This window comes from Osmerus eperlanus, chromosome 2 (assembly GCF_963692335.1).
Source record: "Osmerus eperlanus chromosome 2, fOsmEpe2.1, whole genome shotgun sequence".
Classification (NCBI taxonomy): domain Eukaryota; kingdom Metazoa; phylum Chordata; class Actinopteri; order Osmeriformes; family Osmeridae; genus Osmerus; species Osmerus eperlanus.
In genome coordinates, this window is record NC_085019.1 from 20691459 (window position 1) to 20710424 (window position 18966).

At 41.5% G+C, this 18966-nt stretch overlaps 2 protein-coding genes across 2 annotated transcripts; both read left to right on the plus strand.

The window, feature by feature from the left end:
• Window positions 1-2175: 2175 nt before the first annotated feature.
• Window positions 2176-8909, plus strand: LOC134035258 (histone acetyltransferase p300-like). The gene is made up of 4 exons (XM_062480217.1): window positions 2176-2193; window positions 6427-6565; window positions 6968-7085; window positions 7301-8909. The coding sequence occupies exons 2-4, from the start codon at window positions 6429-6431 to the stop codon at window positions 7397-7399; spliced, it is 354 nt and encodes a 117-aa protein (XP_062336201.1). The 5' UTR covers window positions 2176-2193; window positions 6427-6428; the 3' UTR covers window positions 7400-8909.
• A 2511-nt stretch (window positions 8910-11420) lies between these two features.
• On the plus strand, window positions 11421-18149 carry LOC134035264 (histone acetyltransferase p300-like). The gene is made up of 4 exons (XM_062480230.1): window positions 11421-11438; window positions 15668-15806; window positions 16209-16326; window positions 16542-18149. The coding sequence occupies exons 2-4, from the start codon at window positions 15670-15672 to the stop codon at window positions 16638-16640; spliced, it is 354 nt and encodes a 117-aa protein (XP_062336214.1). The 5' UTR covers window positions 11421-11438; window positions 15668-15669; the 3' UTR covers window positions 16641-18149.
• Window positions 18150-18966: the final 817 nt, after the last annotated feature.

Sequence of the window (18966 nt, forward strand, 5' to 3'; positions counted from 1 at the left end):
GCAAACTTGTTAGTTGCAAACTTATCCTGCAGTCTGACTTGGCATGACACTGACAGTGCACATGGGTTAGATGTAGTTTATCTCACAGTGAAGGGTCATTGGTTCCAAATCCATTTCACAAGTAGATTGATTGAATCCTATTTTACAACAATACAATGTACAATAGAGTTGTGTTCAGTTTTCAGTAAAGGTATGCTGCTGGCTGCACTAAACCTTGCGGTTGGCAGGTTACATTCCTTAGTGTGTGACACCATAGGACCTGCTCTACTGGTTTAGGGAAGATCTGTAGGATCTAAAACAGAAAAAAGTCATGTCAAGTAAGTCATTAGGCACTATTTCAGAAACACAGACAAAACACAAAACCTCTGGAGACTTCCAAAGGTGACGAAAGTCCAGGTGAGATTATATACGTTGTAGCATAATCCAAAACATAGACAATGACTTTTCCACAATCTTAACATAGTCACTAATACTGTTACTGTACACAGTATGTATTGTTACAAAAATGACTAGTGTGATAGTACTGAACATGGTGATTATTGGATATTGCTTTTAAGTTTCAACTAGAAGTGTCCTCAGAGCCTGCAAAAAAAGGTTAGAACAATTAGACACAGCGGCACAAACAAATGGAGTATTGACAGTTGAACTGTTCCCACAAATTGCTTTTATGAACAAAAGCCCTAATAGTACATATATATTGTATATTTCAGATTCTAAACATGCTTTCAGAAAGAGCTTTCTTTAAAAAGAACTTGCTCAAAACTTCATTTTGAAGAACAGATGTATTGGTTCCACGTTTCTATCATGGTATTCAATGTATAGTACCGAACCTGTCACAGGCTTGAAAGTGAGGTACAGGGTGTATTTGTATAATTAGTTAACTGGGTTATTATTTGGTTTGCAGTGGTGTGCTTTGTTTGGTTGCTGTGTGGTTGTTTTGCTTTTCTTTTGACAGCGGAGCTGTACCTCCGGAATCACCAAGCCTGATTGACAATAAGGGAAGGGATCAATTGGAGCGCAATTGGGCCTAATTGACAATAAGGGAAGGGACCAATTGGAGTGCAGTTGGGGTGGGCTACCTGGCCTATAAAACGAGGAAGTCACGGGGAAACAGGAGAGATAGACCACCGACGAAGTCACGGAGAACCCGATCGGGACAATCAAGGGAACGGAGGGAGATCTAAGGACGTGGCTATCAGTCGGCACACCCGGACGACGCTGTGGGAACGAGACGGGAACCGAGGTAATCAGAGGACCGAAAGACAGTGATCCGGATTACGGAAGGAGACCTACGGACGAGGCTACCAGTCAGCACACACGGGTGACGCTGTTAGACTGAGACATTCTCTCTTTTAGACTTTTAGACATTTCGAAAGCTTGTAAATACCTTTTACTTATTAAAATACAATAGTTTATGGTTGTTGACTGTTCCTTTGGTCAAACACACGGGTTCCTCCCTCTCAGAACGAACCAATTGAGTTCCTAGACTTACAACTAGGTGGCGTAGTCGGCACCTCATTACATGTCGGCCACATACCCATGGTTTCACTTATTCTGGCACAAATTCAGTATACTGATGGCTGCTGACAGAAATCCAGTGTTAAAATATCTAATTGCTTCAGAGCATGGAATTAGTCTGTGCTTGAAGATTGTTTTGGGGTGACTAATGTATTTTGTCATTGGGGTTTTCCACAAACATATAAATAAAAGATCATGCATGAATGCACCCAAACAGAACCCTGTTTTATTGTTCATGAGTGTGTACCTGTTGGGAGCACTGATATTTATTGGATCTAACCTGCTGCTGTTACAAGTGGACTTTTTAAGATGCCCCAGCTGTGTGGACTACTGACCTAATATGAGGTTTTGTATCCTAATAGTAGGCAAGGGAATGAGATGAGAAACTAGAAAAGAGCTTTTAAGAAAAAAACTCCAGTGATTAGACTGAAATTGCCAGAGAATCCTGGTGAGGGGACACCTCTACCAGTTCTTAAAATATTTGTAAAATTGATTAAGCTCTATTTAGATTGACAGACTACATGCACATGCATGATAGATGCTTTCCTGCTTGCAACAAAAACTGCATGCATTAGCCTGCTACCTTGACAGGAATGGGTAAACTGAATGAGTTTAAACCTTCACTTTCACTTGTTTTCTGATGACATAAAATGGCGGAGTCTCCCAAACCTCTTGGTGAGTAATCCAAACAATACAATTGTAAATCTGAGACATATTTGTAAACTGGCATGTTTATAGACATAGTTTTTATTAAAACTTTCATTCCCAATCACACACCCATAACTTATTGATGACACAGACTCACTTGTCTCATGGTGCAACATAACCTATACAATTTCTGTTTAGGCGTAAGTTGTTTTACATTTACATTTATTCATTTAGCAGACGCTTTTATCCAAAGCGACTTCCAAGAGAGAGCTTTACAAAGTGCATAGGTCACTGATCATAACGAGATAGCCACAAAACATTGCGAGTAGCCAAAACATGAAGCACACATTGTGAACAACAAAAATAAGTGCCAAAGGGAAGAACCATAAGAGCATGTAGTTAAACAAGTTACAATTAAACAACATGAACTGCTATAAGTGCAAGTGTACCTGTGGAAAAAGCAAGCAACAATAATAAAAACAATATATCACAGCGAGTACAAAAATTTAAGTCAGTTACCACTAACCACAAGAGCAACAAGTCTCTAAGCAAGAGTCATTGTGATCCTTGAGGAAACTAACATCGGGTCAAGCGAACCATTCCTAAGTACCGTTGTACTCCCGGAACAAGTGCGTTTTCTGTATATGTCCTCTGTTTATATTTAAGACGGAAAAAATGCGAACACACAGAGAATCCCTACTGTACTCTCAAATACAGAACCCATCCATAACATTTTATACGATACGTTTATGCTACATAAACAGTGCTGATGCAACAACATCAACAAGTCTCTGTGCAAAGCTTATTTAGGCCAAATGATAATATTTAAGGATTAACACCTGTTTTATTTACACTTGTCTATTCTTTTGATATTTTCTGTTTCAGAAAATAGGAGGCAGAAGTGTATAAGCAAGGACATTCCCCCTGAGAGTAAATTAACTGTTAAATAATCAATATTGTACTCAGTACCGCCGCTCCCATAACGCGCACTACGCGCTGTGCGTAGGGCACCAAGTCCTGAGGGGGAACCAAAAAATTGCCAACTCAAAAATCATCATAGTACTAATAATTATAATGCCGATTTTATATCAGTATATAAATATTAGGCACCTTTTAGGCATGTATATCACAAAACAGGCAGAACAAGAGATATATTCAATTGCTCAAAAGCACAGAGCGTGTCTTTCAATGTGGGCTATGCTGTGGTGCTGTACAGACTAGATGGTAGGTTAAAGGGCAAGGTACAGGGAGAAGAGGAGACCAGCAAGGTAACCAGCCAGCTAAGGAAGGCCCTGGTCCTGGAGCCTGAAAATGTGGAGGTTATGGCCCTCTTAGCCCTAAAACTGCAAAGCCAGGACAAGGACAGACAGGAAGCCATGGCACTTGTCAAGCAGGTCCTGAGCCTGTCCCCAGATTCTCTTCTGGTTACCAACCATTTAACCAAGTTCTTTAAAATGGAGGGATCCATTAAGGAGTCTTTGGATGTTCTAAGGAAGGCTCTGGAGGTCACTCCCACATCCTTCTCTCTGCACTACCAGACAGGCCTGTGCCACCAGTGGCTGCTCTTCCAGATGCTGGAGGAGAGGAGGCAGCGTGCGAGGATGAAGCAGGTTGCGTCGGAAAGCATGCTTGACAACGAAACTGCAGAGAGCATACATCACTTCTCAAGAGCTGTGGAGCTACAGCCTTCCAACATCTCGGCTCGTGTGAAGTTGGCAGAGGCCTACGGTCAAAACCTGCAGATGGAAGAGGCTACTAAGATCTTCATCTCCCTGGAGAAGGACCAGAGCCTGGGGGAGTTTGAGCGGCAGCATGTGCTATGCTCCTATGGGTGTTTCTTGATGTATGAAATCAGGAGCCTGAGCGCAACTGTCACACAGTTGAAAGCAGCCTATCAAATTCCAGTTCATACAGGTGAAAAACACAAGGCAGAAAAAAAGTTGAGGCTGATAGCTGAATGGTGGAGCACACAGCATTCCAAGGAAGCCAATGAGATACTGACCTTTCTGCATGACCAGGACAAACAGGAGCAGGAGAGACAAAGAGAGAAGGAGAACGAGAACGAGGAGAAATCAAGAGTGGAGCAGAGGAGTGTGAAGGAGAGCAGGAGGCAGAAGAGGGAGCTACAGAAAGAGAAGAAGAAAGAGAGGAAAAAGAGAAAGAGAGAGAGAGATGAATAAAGAGAAAGAGAATCAAAGGAAGGAGAACAAGCAAATGCTACAGGAGAAAATGAGGGATGACCTGTCAACCACTTTTGAGTTTTAGATTGAACATTTGCCCATGCTGTTTGCCAATCTGAGATGGAAATAATTTGTAACTTTACCTCTAAAACATTTTTAACTGAATGTGACTAGTTGATTTTCAAAGACAAACATACAATACTTGCATAACTAGAGAGAGTACAATTTCAGGGAAATTGTGAGGTGTGCTTGCCACGCTGGGGGCACTTTTATTTTTTTTTATTTTACTATATCACCTCCAAACCTATTGTTTAAACTAATATCAAACATCCAAACATTTGGAGAATTTTCATTGGTGTACTTACATTTTGCAACTGATATTTCTGTATATTTTAAATATGTATGCATATGTAAGGCTGGGTGTCATCCTGCCCCCACCTCTCATATGCTAAAACCTGGAGTTGCTGGACGGGGTCTCTACTTGATGGCTCTCACATCTCATTGTGTAACTTACTGTAGCATTGCCAGTCATATGTTGATAAGTAAGGGTCAATATGTGGTCTGATTGGTTGTTCTTGTGTATAAAGGGAATTGTGAAGCATTGTTCTGTGGATTCTTCATCTCCTGAGGCCTTCTCCTCAGCTCTGGCTAGTCCTTCTCCTTCCTCACATATTGCTTTTTATCTCTGGTTTACAATAATCATGGTAGCGTAGGTAAGAGTTTACCTTCATTTGGTAACACGTTTGCCTTGTAATTGATTTCATTCATTTGCAATGTTATTAAATGTATATTTCATGTAACCTTACTTTGACCATTCTTGCTCTGATTTGACCCTTAGAGGCAAATAACTGTAATTCCATTGGTATTGGCATTATTTGGTTCATGCTAATACACTGTTCAGTTTCCCATCTTCTGGGGAGGGAGGGAGGGGGGCAGTTACATTGGGGCCAGAGGTTCTGTTAGAGGGGCCAGTTACATTAAACATTATTGTTGTCATATAGTTTTCTTCACTGCAGTGCAGGCATTAACAGGCAAAAGCAGTGGCATAGTATATAGATTATTTAGGTAATTGAGGTGGGGGGAGGGTTACTTTGACGGGTGTGATTGTCTTTTTCAACTGATACCTTATGGCACTTTTGGCCTTGTTTGAACACACACTGGAGCCCCGCCTTGTAATGTTTCTAATATATATTAAACTTGGGTTCATCAAAGATCATTGTTTATTAACTTAGTAGCAACTAGCAAACTCGGTCAACATGTGCATACAGTTTGGTGTGTGTGTCTTCTACTAAAGAACCTGCTGCTGTGTCGTCAAGATAGTAGGCCTACAGATCACAGGTTAAAAAAAAGATAGTCGTTGCTGCCATCTGGTGTTTGGAAATAATAACACCTCCGATCATTGCACATCTCTCCCCCTCTCTCTCCTTTTCACGAGTGCCAGTAAGCATAATACGGCCAATCAAACAAACGAGTAAATGACTCTTAATACCATTTGTGTTATATGGTTATTCCATTATTCCAAAATAAAATAAAACAATCCAAGCATTTCCCCATAATCCAGTTCTGACATCCGAAATGGACAAAACGATATTACGCGCCTAGTTTTTATTTGTTTGCAGATACCAGTAAAAAGGATATGGAATAATCAAAACAACGATTAATGGCTCGTTATAGCATTTGTTTTATATGGTTATTTCATTACCCCCCCCCCCCCCCCACCCCAAAAAAACAAAAAACAAGCTGTTATACTTAAATGTGTTACTAAATGTGAGTTACTAAAGTGACAAAACGATATTACGGCCCCATTTTGCGTTTGTCAACGCGGATATCAAAATAGAAAAACCAATGGCCACCGCAGGTACACGGTCCAAAACCACTCGGTGAGCAATCTAAACAATAGGCCCACAATTTGAAATCTGAGAAATATTTTGTAAACTGGCACCTTTGTAGACTACTGTTTTGAACATAAGAATCATTCCCAATCAAGCACCCATAACTTAGGCTATTGATTGCCACAGGTTCACTTGTCTCGTGTACAACAAATGATTCTACAATTTATTTGATGTTTTAACTTCATCAGGTATGTGTACCTGGCCATTCATTTGTCTATTTTGTCTGGGCTCCATGCCCACGGCAACCCCTCCCTCAGCAGCGGGCATGAGGAAGTCCTGGCATGAGGACATCACCCAGGACCTGCGGAACCACCTCGTCCATAAGCTGTGAGTCCGCCCTCACTGCACCAGACACGCACCGTTTCTGAATGAAAAAACACACGTGCACAGTCTGCACAAACCTGAACGGTGACCACGTCAGCCAACAGCACCCAAAGAGCTTTTGAATCAAAGTGCGCAATTCCATAGCAGTGTTGACCTAGAGCACTGCTGTCTGCGAGTTGCCTCACAGCCAGAATACATCAAAGATGTAGAAAAATACAGTAAAAGCGTTGTGAACATAACTCTTATTGTCAGATTGGCAAGACACACCGCTCGTGCACCACTGAGGTAATTAACCTGGCCTCGCTCCCTGACCAGGCAGTGTTGGAGGTGTGGTCAGGTGAGGACACCCGTGTCCACTTGGCTTATATGTGTCTCTCTGTGTTTGTGCGTGTGTTGGGTGAGCAGTGTGCAGGCCATCTTCCCCACCCCGGACCCGGCTGCGCTGAAGGACCGGCGCATGGAGAACCTGGTGGCCTACGCCAGGAAGGTGGAGGGGGACATGTACGAGTCAGCCAACAGCAGGGTAGGAATACTATTACCACACATACACACATGCATTCAATCACATGTACAAGTTGGCCTACAGCAGGGTAAGAACACATGTACGCACACACTCGGGCGCACACACTCAGACACACTCAATCACATGAATGAGTCTTGGTGTTGCACAGACAGGTAGAGTGATAATATTAGAGAGGGGAAATACTCCCTAATGCATACCTCCTCTCTCGGTCCCAGGATGAGTACTACCACCTGGTGGCCGAGAAGATCTATAAGATCCAGAAGGAGCTGGAGGAGAAGAGGAGGACTCGGCTGCAGAAGCAGGACATGAGTTGATCAGACGCCGCTTAGATGTTTGATAATTTCCTGATAATTATCCATTAGTGTTTTTTCTGCACAAATCAATCATTCATTTGAACACTATTCTCATCCCTCATATTGTTCATATGACTCATCATGGACATGCTCTCAGTTTGGAACTAATTATTTGTGATGCACTTGTTTTTTGTCAACGGGAGTTCTCCACATAACATTACTGACGCTGAGCATATTTCCAAGGCCGGGCTTGGGCCGGGTCTGTCGTACTGTTAGAAATGTGACTCTTGTTCTGACTCTTGCACTGAAATGTTTTCTGAATAGTTTTGTACTGTTTCCCAATCACTGACCCACAAGACACATCAAAAAAGAATTCCATAGAATTGCAGTTGCCAGTTTAAGCATTCATTTATTTATCTAGTATTGATTTGAGACTTGATGCACTAATCAGTTAATTTGATATATTTTAGGATTTCCAGGTGTGATTGGCTACATAGATGGCACTTAAATTCCTATCACAGCTCCATCAGTAAATTAAGGAGATTATGTGAATAGGAAGTGTTAGGATGATGTCATGATGGCTGGAAAGATGGACAACATTTTAAAAGGGTTGACTTGGTTTATTAGAGTGAGCTTGGATCATTTAAACCAGTCCAGGCAAAGTGGTCACATGAGTGAGGCCATGAGTTACAGAAGGCCTTATATACAATGCAATATAGTGGGTCAAATATAGTTTCCATATACATTTTCCTTACAGGGCACAGCATGTGGTCAGCATATTTGTATTCTTGACAGGTCTTGCCCAATACTCTCTACTCTCTGGCTCCTGCCTGTCTCTAGCAAGAGGCCCTGACCAGTAAATGTAGCACCTAAATAGTAGCATTAGCATTCTAAATGAAAGATACTTCACAATACAGCAACTGCAGCTTCATACTCCAACCCACATCATCAGCAACGTGGAAGTGTCCTGGGTCTGTGAATGATTCGCAAATATTTTGTGAGTGTACACTGACCGCTAGATTTGCTCTTGGTGAATTTCTATATATATATATCCTATTATAATGTATATTTTGTTTCCTCCTATTGCAACTGAAAATGCAAACTGTATCCTCGTATTATCATGGGAGATTTTGATGGTTACCTGCTTGGTGACAGAGGGTACTGTGGAGAATATCCTGTGTACTTACGTTATTCACCAATCAATAGAACTTTCCCTAATCAATAGAACTAGTCATTGGATACTAGTTAATATGTTTGCTACTAACAAGTGTAGATTGTGTCTATGTGTCAGGTTGAATAGATGTTTGGCGTCAGGAGAAAGTACTGGGTAAACGTCCCTTGTGATGACTACAAGGAGAGCTCCAACTATGATCCCTCTCTGCCCTGAGAGTGGTCAATAGCGGGGAGCTGTGAATTTCTTTCTCTTTGATTGTTGTAACATCATTACTGCCTAATTGTCACTATCTATGTTTACATTCTTGTGCCCTATAAAAGATGGTCCTCCAGCCTTCAGAGCTGAGAGAGACATGATTGAGACCTAAGCCTGGTGATGTGTTGTCATTTATTGTCATTTATTGTCAGATTTATAGTTTTCTCTCCCAATCTGCATATTTACAATACTTATCAACATATGACTAGCAATGCTACAGTAAGTTACACAATGAGATGTGAGAGCCATCAAGTAGAAACTCTGTCCAGCAACTCCAGATTTTAGCATATGAGTGGTGGGGGCAAGGTGACACCCAGCCTTACACTACAGTCAGTCAATTATTATGTCTTCACCTTACAGAGTGTAATACTGTCATAAACAACTTTCAGTGAAAAGGTGTTACATTGTCTAAGCTATGTCAGTACATAAAAGTTGCAAACTTGTTAGTTGCAAACTTATCCTGCAGTCTGACTTGGCATGACACTGACAGTGCACATGGGTTAGATGTAGTTTATCTCACAGTGAAGGGTCATTGGTTCCAAATCCATTTCACAAGTAGATTGATTGAATCCTATTTTACAACAATACAATGTACAATAGAGTTGTGTTCAGTTTTCAGTAAAGGTATGCTGCTGGCTGCACTAAACCTTGCGGTTGGCAGGTTACATTCCTTAGTGTGTGACACCATAGGACCTGCTCTACTGGTTTAGGGAAGATCTGTAGGATCTAAAACAGAAAAAAGTCATGTCAAGTAAGTCATTAGGCACTATTTCAGAAACACAGACAAAACACAAAACCTCTGGAGACTTCCAAAGGTGACGAAAGTCCAGGTGAGATTATATACGTTGTAGCATAATCCAAAACATAGACAATGACTTTTCCACAATCTTAACATAGTCACTAATACTGTTACTGTACACAGTATGTATTGTTACAAAAATGACTAGTGTGATAGTACTGAACATGGTGATTATTGGATATTGCTTTTAAGTTTCAACTAGAAGTGTCCTCAGAGCCTGCAAAAAAAGGTTAGAACAATTAGACACAGCGGCACAAACAAATGGAGTATTGACAGTTGAACTGTTCCCACAAATTGCTTTTATGAACAAAAGCCCTAATAGTACATATATATTGTATATTTCAGATTCTAAACATGCTTTCAGAAAGAGCTTTCTTTAAAAAGAACTTGCTCAAAACTTCATTTTGAAGAACAGATGTATTGGTTCCACGTTTCTATCATGGTATTCAATGTATAGTACCGAACCTGTCACAGGCTTGAAAGTGAGGTACAGGGTGTATTTGTATAATTAGTTAACTGGGTTATTATTTGGTTTGCAGTGGTGTGCTTTGTTTGGTTGCTGTGTGGTTGTTTTGCTTTTCTTTTGACAGCGGAGCTGTACCTCCGGAATCACCAAGCCTGATTGACAATAAGGGAAGGGATCAATTGGAGCGCAATTGGGCCTAATTGACAATAAGGGAAGGGACCAATTGGAGTGCAGTTGGGGTGGGCTACCTGGCCTATAAAACGAGGAAGTCACGGGGAAACAGGAGAGATAGACCACCGACGAAGTCACGGAGAACCCGATCGGGACAATCAAGGGAACGGAGGGAGATCTAAGGACGTGGCTATCAGTCGGCACACCCGGACGACGCTGTGGGAACGAGACGGGAACCGAGGTAATCAGAGGACCGAAAGACAGTGATCCGGATTACGGAAGGAGACCTACGGACGAGGCTACCAGTCAGCACACACGGGTGACGCTGTTAGACTGAGACATTCTCTCTTTTAGACTTTTAGACATTTCGAAAGCTTGTAAATACCTTTTACTTATTAAAATACAATAGTTTATGGTTGTTGACTGTTCCTTTGGTCAAACACACGGGTTCCTCCCTCTCAGAACGAACCAATTGAGTTCCTAGACTTACAACTAGGTGGCGTAGTCGGCACCTCATTACATGTCGGCCACATACCCATGGTTTCACTTATTCTGGCACAAATTCAGTATACTGATGGCTGCTGACAGAAATCCAGTGTTAAAATATCTAATTGCTTCAGAGCATGGAATTAGTCTGTGCTTGAAGATTGTTTTGGGGTGACTAATGTATTTTGTCATTGGGGTTTTCCACAAACATATAAATAAAAGATCATGCATGAATGCACCCAAACAGAACCCTGTTTTATTGTTCATGAGTGTGTACCTGTTGGGAGCACTGATATTTATTGGATCTAACCTGCTGCTGTTACAAGTGGACTTTTTAAGATGCCCCAGCTGTGTGGACTACTGACCTAATATGAGGTTTTGTATCCTAATAGTAGGCAAGGGAATGAGATGAGAAACTAGAAAAGAGCTTTTAAGAAAAAAACTCCAGTGATTAGACTGAAATTGCCAGAGAATCCTGGTGAGGGGACACCTCTACCAGTTCTTAAAATATTTGTAAAATTGATTAAGCTCTATTTAGATTGACAGACTACATGCACATGCATGATAGATGCTTTCCTGCTTGCAACAAAAACTGCATGCATTAGCCTGCTACCTTGACAGGAATGGGTTAACTGAATGAGTTTAAACCTTCACTTTCACTTCCTTGTTTTCTGATGACATAAAATGGCGGAGTCTCCCAAACCTCTTGGTGAGTAATCCAAACAATACAATTGTAAATCTGAGACATATTTGTAAACTGGCATGTTTATAGACATAGTTTTTATTAAAACTTTCATTCCCAATCACACACCCATAACTTATTGATGACACAGACTCACTTGTCTCATGGTGCAACATAACCTATACAATTTCTGTTTAGGCGTAAGTTGTTTTACATTTACATTTATTCATTTAGCAGACGCTTTTATCCAAAGCGACTTCCAAGAGAGAGCTTTACAAAGTGCATAGGTCACTGATCATAACGAGATAGCCACAAAACATTGCGAGTAGCCAAAACATGAAGCACACATTGTGAACAACAAAAATAAGTGCCAAAGGGAAGAACCATAAGAGCATGTAGTTAAACAAGTTACAATTAAACAACATGAACTGCTATAAGTGCAAGTGTACCTGTGGAAAAAGCAAGCAACAATAATAAAAACAATATATCACAGCGAGTACAAAAATTTAAGTCAGTTACCACTAACCACAAGAGCAACAAGTCTCTAAGCAAGAGTCATTGTGATCCTTGAGGAAACTAACATCGGGTCAAGCGAACCATTCCTAAGTACCGTTGTACTCCTGGAACAAGTGCGTTTTCTGTATATGTCCTCTGTTTATATTTAAGACGGAAAAAATGCGAACACACAGAGAATCCCTACTGTACTCTCAAATACAGAACCCATCCATAACATTTTATACGATACGTTTATGCTACATAAACAGTGCTGATGCAACAACATCAACAAGTCTCTGTGCAAAGCTTATTTAGGCCAAATGATAATATTTAAGGATTAACACCTGTTTTATTTACACTTGTCTATTCTTTTGATATTTTCTGTTTCAGAAAATAGGAGGCAGAAGTGTATAAGCAAGGACATTCCCCCTGAGAGTAAATTAACTGTTAAATAATCAATATTGTACTCAGTACCGCCGCTCCCATAACGCGCACTACGCGCTGTGCGTAGGGCACCAAGTCCTGAGGGGGAACCAAAAAATTGCCAACTCAAAAATCATCATAGTACTAATAATTATAATGCCGATTTTATATCAGTATATAAATATTAGGCACCTTTTAGGCATGTATATCACAAAACAGGCAGAACAAGAGATATATTCAATTGCTCAAAAGCACAGAGCGTGTCTTTCAATGTGGGCTATGCTGTGGTGCTGTACAGACTAGATGGTAGGTTAAAGGGCAAGGTACAGGGAGAAGAGGAGACCAGCAAGGTAACCAGCCAGCTAAGGAAGGCCCTGGTCCTGGAGCCTGAAAATGTGGAGGTTATGGCCCTCTTAGCCCTAAAACTGCAAAGCCAGGACAAGGACAGACAGGAAGCCATGGCACTTGTCAAGCAGGTCCTGAGCCTGTCCCCAGATTCTCTTCTGGTTACCAACCATTTAACCAAGTTCTTTAAAATGGAGGGATCCATTAAGGAGTCTTTGGATGTTCTAAGGAAGGCTCTGGAGGTCACTCCCACATCCTTCTCTCTGCACTACCAGACAGGCCTGTGCCACCAGTGGCTGCTCTTCCAGATGCTGGAGGAGAGGAGGCAGCGTGCGAGGATGAAGCAGGTTGCGTCGGAAAGCATGCTTGACAACGAAACTGCAGAGAGCATACATCACTTCTCAAGAGCTGTGGAGCTACAGCCTTCCAACATCTCGGCTCGTGTGAAGTTGGCAGAGGCCTACGGTCAAAACCTGCAGATGGAAGAGGCTACTAAGATCTTCATCTCCCTGGAGAAGGACCAGAGCCTGGGGGAGTTTGAGCGGCAGCATGTGCTATGCTCCTATGGGTGTTTCTTGATGTATGAAATCAGGAGCCTGAGCGCAACTGTCACACAGTTGAAAGCAGCCTATCAAATTCCAGTTCATACAGGTGAAAAACACAAGGCAGAAAAAAAGTTGAGGCTGATAGCTGAATGGTGGAGCACACAGCATTCCAAGGAAGCCAATGAGATACTGACCTTTCTGCATGACCAGGACAAACAGGAGCAGGAGAGACAAAGAGAGAAGGAGAACGAGAACGAGGAGAAATCAAGAGTGGAGCAGAGGAGTGTGAAGGAGAGCAGGAGGCAGAAGAGGGAGCTACAGAAAGAGAAGAAGAAAGAGAGGAAAAAGAGAAAGAGAGAGAGAGATGAATAAAGAGAAAGAGAATCAAAGGAAGGAGAACAAGCAAATGCTACAGGAGAAAATGAGGGATGACCTGTCAACCACTTTTGAGTTTTAGATTGAACATTTGCCCATGCTGTTTGCCAATCTGAGATGGAAATAATTTGTAACTTTACCTCTAAAACATTTTTAACTGAATGTGACTAGTTGATTTTCAAAGACAAACATACAATACTTGCATAACTAGAGAGAGTACAATTTCAGGGAAATTGTGAGGTGTGCTTGCCACGCTGGGGGCACTTTTATTTTTTTTTATTTTACTATATCACCTCCAAACCTATTGTTTAAACTAATATCAAACATCCAAACATTTGGAGAATTTTCATTGGTGTACTTACATTTTGCAACTGATATTTCTGTATATTTTAAATATGTATGCATATGTAAGGCTGGGTGTCATCCTGCCCCCACCTCTCATATGCTAAAACCTGGAGTTGCTGGACGGGGTCTCTACTTGATGGCTCTCACATCTCATTGTGTAACTTACTGTAGCATTGCCAGTCATATGTTGATAAGTAAGGGTCAATATGTGGTCTGATTGGTTGTTCTTGTGTATAAAGGGAATTGTGAAGCATTGTTCTGTGGATTCTTCATCTCCTGAGGCCTTCTCCTCAGCTCTGGCTAGTCCTTCTCCTTCCTCACATATTGCTTTTTATCTCTGGTTTACAATAATCATGGTAGCGTAGGTAAGAGTTTACCTTCATTTGGTAACACGTTTGCCTTGTAATTGATTTCATTCATTTGCAATGTTATTAAATGTATATTTCATGTAACCTTACTTTGACCATTCTTGCTCTGATTTGACCCTTAGAGTCAAATAACTGTAATTCCATTGGTATTGGCATTATTTGGTTCATGCTAATACACTGTTCAGTTTCCCATCTTCTGGGGAGGGAGGGAGGGGGGCAGTTACATTGGGGCCAGAGGTTCTGTTAGAGGGGCCAGTTACATTAAACATTATTGTTGTCATATAGTTTTCTTCACTGCAGTGCAGGCATTAACAGGCAAAAGCAGTGGCATAGTATATAGATTATTTAGGTAATTGAGGTGGGGGGAGGGTTACTTTGACGGGTGTGATTGTCTTTTTCAACTGATACCTTATGGCACTTTTGGCCTTGTTTGAACACACACTGGAGCCCCGCCTTGTAATGTTTCTAATATATATTAAACTTGGGTTCATCAAAGATCATTGTTTATTAACTTAGTAGCAACTAGCAAACTCGGTCAACATGTGCATACAGTTTGGTGTGTGTGTCTTCTACTAAAGAACCTGCTGCTGTGTCGTCAAGATAGTAGGCCTACAGATCACAGGTTAAAAAAAAGATAGTCGTTGCTGCCATCTGGTGTTTGGAAATAATAACACCTCCGATCATTGCACATCTCTCCCCCTCTCTCTCCTTTTCACGAGTGCCAGTAAGCATAATACGGCCAATCAAACAAACGAGTAAATGACTCTTAATACCATTTGTGTTATATGGTTATTCCATTATTCCAAAATAAAATAAAACAATCCAAGCATTTCCCCATAATCCAGTTCTGACATCCGAAATGGACAAAACGATATTACGCGCCTAGTTTTTATTTGTTTGCAGATACCAGTAAAAAGGATATGGAATAATCAAAACAACGATTAATGGCTCGTTATAGCATTTTTTTTATATGGTTATTTCATTATCCCCCCCCCCCACCCCAAAAAAACAAAAAACAAGCTGTTATACTTAAATGTGTTACTAAATGTGAGTTACTAAAGTGACAAAACGATATTACGGCCCCATTTTGCGTTTGTCAACGCGGATATCAAAATAGAAAAACCAATGGCCACCGCAGGTACACGGTCCAAAACCACTCGGTGAGCAATCTAAACAATAGGCCCACAATTTGAAATCTGAGAAATATTTTGTAAACTGGCACCTTTGTAGACTACTGTTTTGAACATAAGAATCATTCCCAATCAAGCACCCATAACTTAGGCTATTGATTGCCACAGGTTCACTTGTCTCGTGTACAACAAATGATTCTACAATTTATTTGATGTTTTAACTTCATCAGGTATGTGTACCTGGCCATTCATTTGTCTATTTTGTCTGGGCTCCATGCCCACGGCAACCCCTCCCTCAGCAGCGGGCATGAGGAAGTCCTGGCATGAGGACATCACCCAGGACCTGCGGAACCACCTCGTCCATAAGCTGTGAGTCCGCCCTCACTGCACCAGACACGCACCGTTTCTGAATGAAAAAACACACGTGCACAGTCTGCACAAACTTGAACGGTGACCACGTCAGCCAACAGCACCCAAAGAGCTTTTGAATCAAAGTGCGCAATTCCATAGCAGTGTTGACCTAGAGCACTGCTGTCTGCGAGTTGCCTCACAGCCAGAATACATCAAAGATGTAGAAAAATACAGTAAAAGCGTTGTGAACATAACTCTTATTGTCAGATTGGCAAGACACACCGCTCGTGCACCACTGAGGTAATTAACCTGGCCTCGCTCCCTGACCAGGCAGTGTTGGAGGTGTGGTCAGGTGAGGACACCCGTGTCCACTTGGCTTATATGTGTCTCTCTGTGTTTGTGCGTGTGTTGGGTGAGCAGTGTGCAGGCCATCTTCCCCACCCCGGACCCGGCTGCGCTGAAGGACCGGCGCATGGAGAACCTGGTGGCCTACGCCAGGAAGGTGGAGGGGGACATGTACGAGTCAGCCAACAGCAGGGTAGGAATACTATTACCACACATACACACATGCATTCAATCACATGTACAAGTTGGCCTACAGCAGGGTAAGAACACATGTACGCACACACTCGGGCGCACACACTCAGACACACTCAATCACATGAATGAGTCTTGGTGTTGCACAGACAGGTAGAGTGATAATATTAGAGAGGGGAAATACTCCCTAATGCATACCTCCTCTCTCGGTCCCAGGATGAGTACTACCACCTGGTGGCCGAGAAGATCTATAAGATCCAGAAGGAGCTGGAGGAGAAGAGGAGGACTCGGCTGCAGAAGCAGGACATGAGTTGATCAGACGCCGCTTAGATGTTTGATAATTTCCTGATAATTATCCATTAGTGTTTTTTCTGCACAAATCAATCATTCATTTGAACACTATTCTCATCCCTCATATTGTTCATATGACTCATCATGGACATGCTCTCAGTTTGGAACAAATTATTTGTGATGCACTTGTTTTTTGTCAACGGGAGTTCTCCACATAACATTACTGACGCTGAGCATATTTCCAAGGCCGGGCTTGGGCCGGGTCTGTCGTACTGTTAGAAATGTGACTCTTGTTCTGACTCTTGCACTGAAATGTTTTCTGAATAGTTTTGTACTGTTTCCCAATCACTGACCCACAAGACACATCAAAAAAGAATTCCATAGAATTGCAGTTGCCAGTTTAAGCATTCATTTATTTATCTAGTATTGATTTGAGACTTGATGCACTAATCAGTTAATTTGATATATTTTAGGATTTCCAGGTGTGATTGGCTACATAGATGGCACTTAAATTCCTATCACAGCTCCATCAGTAAATTAAGGAGATTATGTGAATAGGAAGTGTTAGGATGATGTCATGATGGCTGGAAAGATGGACAACATTTTAAAAGGGTTGACTTGGTTTATTAGAGTGAGCTTGGATCATTTAAACCAGTCCAGGCAAAGTGGTCACATGAGTGAGGCCATGAGTTACAGAAGGCCTTATATACAATGCAGTATAGTGGGTCAAATATAGTTTCCATATACATTTTCCTTACAGGGCACAGCATGTGGTCAGCATATTTGTATTCTTGACAGGTCTTGCCCAATACTCTCTATTCTCTGGCTCCTGCCTGTCTCTAGCAAGAGGCCCTGACCAGTAAATGTAGCACCTAAATAGTAGCATTAGCATTCTAAATGAAAGATACTTCACAATACAGCAACTGCAGCTTCATACTCCAACCCACATCATCAGCAACGTGGAAGTGTCCTGGGTCTGTGAATGATTCGCAAATATTTTGTGAGTGTACACTGACCGCTAGATTTGCTCTTGGTGAATTTCTATATATATATATCCTATTATAATGTATATTTTGTTTCCTCCTATTGCAACTGAAAATGCAAACTGTATCCTCGTATTATCATGGGAGATTTTGATGGTTACCTGCTTGGTGACAGAGGGTACTGTGGAGAATATCCTGTGTACTTACGTTATTCACCAATCAATAGAACTTTCCCTAATCAATAGAACTAGTCATTGGATACTAGTTAATATGTTTGCTACTAACAAGTGTAGATTGTGTCTATGTGCCAGGCTGAATAGATGTTTGGCGTCAGGAGAAAGTACTGGGTAAACGTCCCTTGTGATGACTACAAGGAGAGCTCCAACTATGATCCCTCTCTGCCCTGAGAGTGGTCAATAGCGGGGAGCTGTGAATTTCTTTCTCTTTGATTGTTGTAACACCATTACTGCCTAACTGTCACTATCTATGTTTACATTCTTGTGCCCTATAAAAGATGGTCCTCCAGCTTTCAGAGCTGAGAGAGACATGATTGAGACCTAAGCCTGGTGATGTGTTGTCATTTATTGTCATTTATTGTCAGATTTATAGTTTTCTCTCCCAATCTGCATATTGACAATACTTATAAAAATCCAGAACTCAGCTGAATTTAGTCACTCCGTTAATGAAGAACAAAACACTTCAGTGCTCCAGTCAACTGCAGAGCATGAGCCAGGCATGATCATTGGGATGTTCATGGCCCGATTCCAGTGTCTATGTAGGCTCAAGGTCACCCCTGAAAGGCCATGTGACATATACCAATAGAATTACAGACTATACGGGTTAAATCAGAGCAAGAACGGTCAAAAGTAATTAAATAACATTGCAAATGAATGAAATCAATGACAAGGCAAACATGTTACAAAATTAAGGTTAACTCTCGATTAGGACAAGCCAGAGCTGAGGAGAAGGTCTCAGGAGATGAAGAATACAGAGAATAATGCTTCACAATTCTCTTTATACCCAAGAACAATCAATCACACCACATATTGACCCTTACTTATCAACATATGACTGGCAATGCTACAGTAAGTTACACAATGAGATGTGAGAGCCATCAAGTAGAAACTCTGTCCAGCAGCTCCAGATTTTAGCATATGAGTGGTGGGGGCAAGGTGACACCCAGCCTTACACTACAGTCAATCAATTATTATGTCTTCACCTTACAGAGTGTAATACTGTCATAAACAACTTTCAGTGAAAAGGTGTTACATTGTCTAAGCTATGTCAGTACATAAAAGTTTCAAACTTGTTCGTTGCAAACTTATCCTGCAGTCTGACTTGGCATGACACTGACAGTGCACATGGGT